The 3,666-nt window shown below is 47.1% G+C and overlaps 1 protein-coding gene across 1 annotated transcript; it reads right to left on the bottom strand.

The window, feature by feature from the left end:
• Positions 1–776: 776 nt before the first annotated feature.
• Positions 777–1,160, bottom strand: LOC131226109 (uncharacterized). Its single transcript, XM_058221806.1, has one exon. It carries the CDS (start codon positions 1,158–1,160, stop codon positions 777–779), a length of 384 nt encoding a protein of 127 aa, XP_058077789.1.
• Between the last annotated feature and the right edge of the window lie 2,506 nt (positions 1,161–3,666).

The following is a 3,666-nucleotide window of genomic DNA, read 5'->3' as shown; positions in this document are numbered from 1 at the left end:
TGCACCCGTGCACCTTGCACGTGCACTGCATGTGTGGATCCCATGGTGATGTTTGTAAGAAATCTGCTCCATCCATCTGTTTTGACACGCAGTTTAAGGCGTTGAGACCAAAATTGGGGTATATCCAGATATCAGGCGGGGCCCACATAATGATTAAAGGGGCTGATCTGTCCGTTGGGCCACTTCCACAGTGATCCAGGAGCTGAAATTTTACGTGTACGGTTACTTTATGGTCCTCAGGCCATATATGGAGTTTCGAACTGATCGGATGGTGAGAACCCTATGATCTTGCATTCTGGACACTTTTCAGGCCACTTGAGCTTCAATTCCTCGATTTTCTTGGATCCCTGGCGTGCAAATCTATCGATCTTGGTCTCCTAAGGTCCGTCCCATGCTTTAGTGTCATCAGATCGGTAAATCCATGCTTTTTAGTGTCCTTTCCCAGTCCAAGCTCATGAAGACGCCCTGCATCACAAATACAATTAAATTAGGCTATTAAACGGTGTCGTGCTTGTAAATCCATACAATAAATGGGTCTGATATGCAATATTTGACCCTCAACACTTGGATATCTAACAGGATCTGTTCAGCGGACGTATTAAGGGGGGTGTAGGAGCGAAATTTCCCTTCCGGTCTTCGGCTCGGTCAACGATCACGAGGAGCGCGGTCATCCGACCCTTTGCCGGTCAGCTGGGACTCTTCGTTCCTAGGCCTCTTCCCTTTGCTAGTTGAGTCAGTTACTTGTACCTTTTGCGGGCATTGGCATTAGCATATTTTTAGGCTTTTGCGATGAAGTCCGCTAACGTCTTCGGAGGGTTCTTCCCAATGGAGAAAGTGAACCTTTCTTCTTTCAGACCATAGAACACTGCAGCGAGCGCCATTTTGTCATCGTAATCTTCTACCTGTAATGCTTCCTCATTGAAGCGAGCAATGTAGTCCTTTAGCGACTCTTTTAGCCCTTGTCTGATGGTGAGCAGGTAACTGTTGGGTTTTCGACTTCTCTTACCACTTATAAACTGGGTAAGGAATAGTCGGCTTAACTCTGTAAAGGAACCGATGGAATTGGGTTTGAGCTGACGGTACCAACTCCAAGCGGATCCTATAAGGGTGATAGAAAATCCCCTACACATCATCGCATCCATTGCTGTCTGGATCTGCATCTACGAACGATAGGCTTCTAGATGCTCAAATTGGTCACCGGACCCAGAATATTTGATGACAGGAGGTATTCGAAACCTCTGTGGCATCACTTCATTCATGATGGTGGAGGTGAAGGGAGGTTCGGTCTCTTCCATCATCGCCTGAACCATGGCGGGAACTGTCGACAATTGTTGCTTCCTTTCTAAGGTTAAGAACTTATCATTGAGTTCCACAAACCACGCTTCCCAGGGATCTTTATTCTCAGCGACAATCTCTGAGGCATCTTCTGGAGTCCTCCTTTCCCTCCTCCACTCAGCTGATGGTGGAGGTCCGTAGGTGCAGGGCCGAGGTGATCGAGTTGTTAGCGGGAGCCCAAGTGGCGGTATTTCGTGCCGAGACTCGAACTTGTACTGAAGGAGGATTCTGACCCGAAAGCGACACCTGAGAGTGTTGGGGTGCCTCGGGCCTCATACTCCTCGGCACAGAGTGAGCATCTACGAACAGTCCGACCGGCTCGGGAACGGGATCCTCGCGAATTGGTTGTGGTTCCTGTCACTGCTTCATTCTGTTTACTTCATCGCGTAGGGCCTAAATCTCATTTTGCATGGCTTGATACTTACTCGCCCAATTGTGAAAACGCTGAGAAGGCCTCGAAGCTGACTCAGCATGAAGTAGTGATGAAGAGCGAGTTGGCTCATTTGGCTCTGGTTCCACAGCCACTGCTTTCTTCTTTCCTCTGGCCATTATATTTGAAGGTAGGAACCTGACTGTTGGATGTTACGTACCTGTAGTAGTGGGGTCTCAATGTATTTATACGTGACTGTTGGATGGTTTGGGTTCGCTATTATCGGCACGATTTACTCAATCAGCGGGATACTGAAATTGTGGGGATATTATACGCAATTCGTGGATCGTGTAGCGCATCATGCTGATAATGCGTATCTGGGAGCGAAGCAATCAGTCACATTTGCTTATGGTAGTTTCCGAATCTAGCAGACGGAGTGCCTGCCTTGACATATTGCCTCGGCTCGGCGCTCTGGAAACCTTCTCTTTGAGGTCCAAGGCAAGGTGCCAGATTTATCTTATCGAGTTAGACTTCATGCAATTGATGTTAGTGGTTGGATTGTTCGTCTTCTGTCAGACGTTAGGTAGGTAGCTTACCACTTCCGATCGGAGTGTGGAAGTCACTCTGATCCTTAGCCTCGAAGTAAGAGCACCTTCATAGCTAAGAGCACCTTCATAGCGCACGACTTCTTCAGGGACGCTTACATCAAGTCGGACGAGCATCGCCTCGATTGTTCATATACTTGTTTGAATTAGTTTGAGGCTTACCCTTGGGTTTATTAGGGGCTCAGATCTTCCCATAATAGCTACCATTAAAACCCTTTTGGTATCCCAGAAGTTTTGGATCAATATGAAATTTATTTTTCCACTTAATTCAGGTCCTTATGACCATATGAACAGATTAGATAGAAAAAAACGTGATGGCGGGCCCCAGCCCGATGAGTTGTTTAACGGCGAAAATCATTATCTCCACTGCTAATTGTGGTATGCTCCAGGTGATCCTTCGATGTGATGTATATGAGGCCAATTGGTGCGGCCCATGTGATGAGGCCCACCTTGATGTATTTGTGGCCCATCCATGAGGCCCACCATGATGTATTTGTGGCCCATCCATGAGGCCTACCTTGATGTATTTGTGGCCCATCCATTAAGGCCCACCTTGATGCAATTGCGGCCCATTTGATGAGGCCAATGTGATGTATATTGTCCCATATGATGAAGCCCAATATGATATATATGAGGCCCATGAGTGAGGCTCGATATGATGTATATGTGGCCCTTGAGTAAGGCCTATTGTGATGTATATTAGGCCCTTGTGTGAGATCGTGGGCCCACTATATGCTTGGCTCTATGTGGGTCATCCCTTGGGAGCAATGTTGGTTAAAGGTCCACATTGATGGGCAATGATGGTTGAATGTCCACATTGTGACCTTCCCTCAGGCCTTGTTAGGCCCATTCTCGTCATTCTCTAAGTGGGTCAACCGAAATCACTGGGCCCCATTGATATTGCATGATCCATTCATTCGTTAGGATAACCCAAGATGTTGGGGCCCCATTGGTTATTGGTAGGTTTATTCCTTTTATTTTGGAGTCCATCTAGTACTTGTTTTGGGCCCACTAGGGCATCTAGTGGGCTACGAAATAGTATGGTGAAGGAACCCTTTTCCGGATCCTTAGGTTATAGGTAGGTCACTTAGGCCCAACCTTGATATGGGGGAGTATATCATTTCAAACCAGATCCATGGTCCTTCTTTAGACCCCGCTTTGTCTATAGGCCAGTTATTGATGCCGACTAGGAGTATGCGGTAGCATAGCATCATGATACATGCCCATACGCATCATCTAAATGCTTATGATGAGATGTGGTTGACCATTTCATATGTCTGTGAGCAGGTTGTTTATGGGACTCCCTGATAGGCGGAGTTGTCCCTCATGAGCGCACGGTATGCACAGGATTGATGC

Source organism: Magnolia sinica, chromosome 2 (genome assembly GCF_029962835.1).
Source record: "Magnolia sinica isolate HGM2019 chromosome 2, MsV1, whole genome shotgun sequence".
Lineage (NCBI taxonomy): Eukaryota > Viridiplantae > Streptophyta > Magnoliopsida > Magnoliales > Magnoliaceae > Magnolia > Magnolia sinica.
This window is presented reverse-complemented; position numbering and strand designations above follow the sequence as displayed.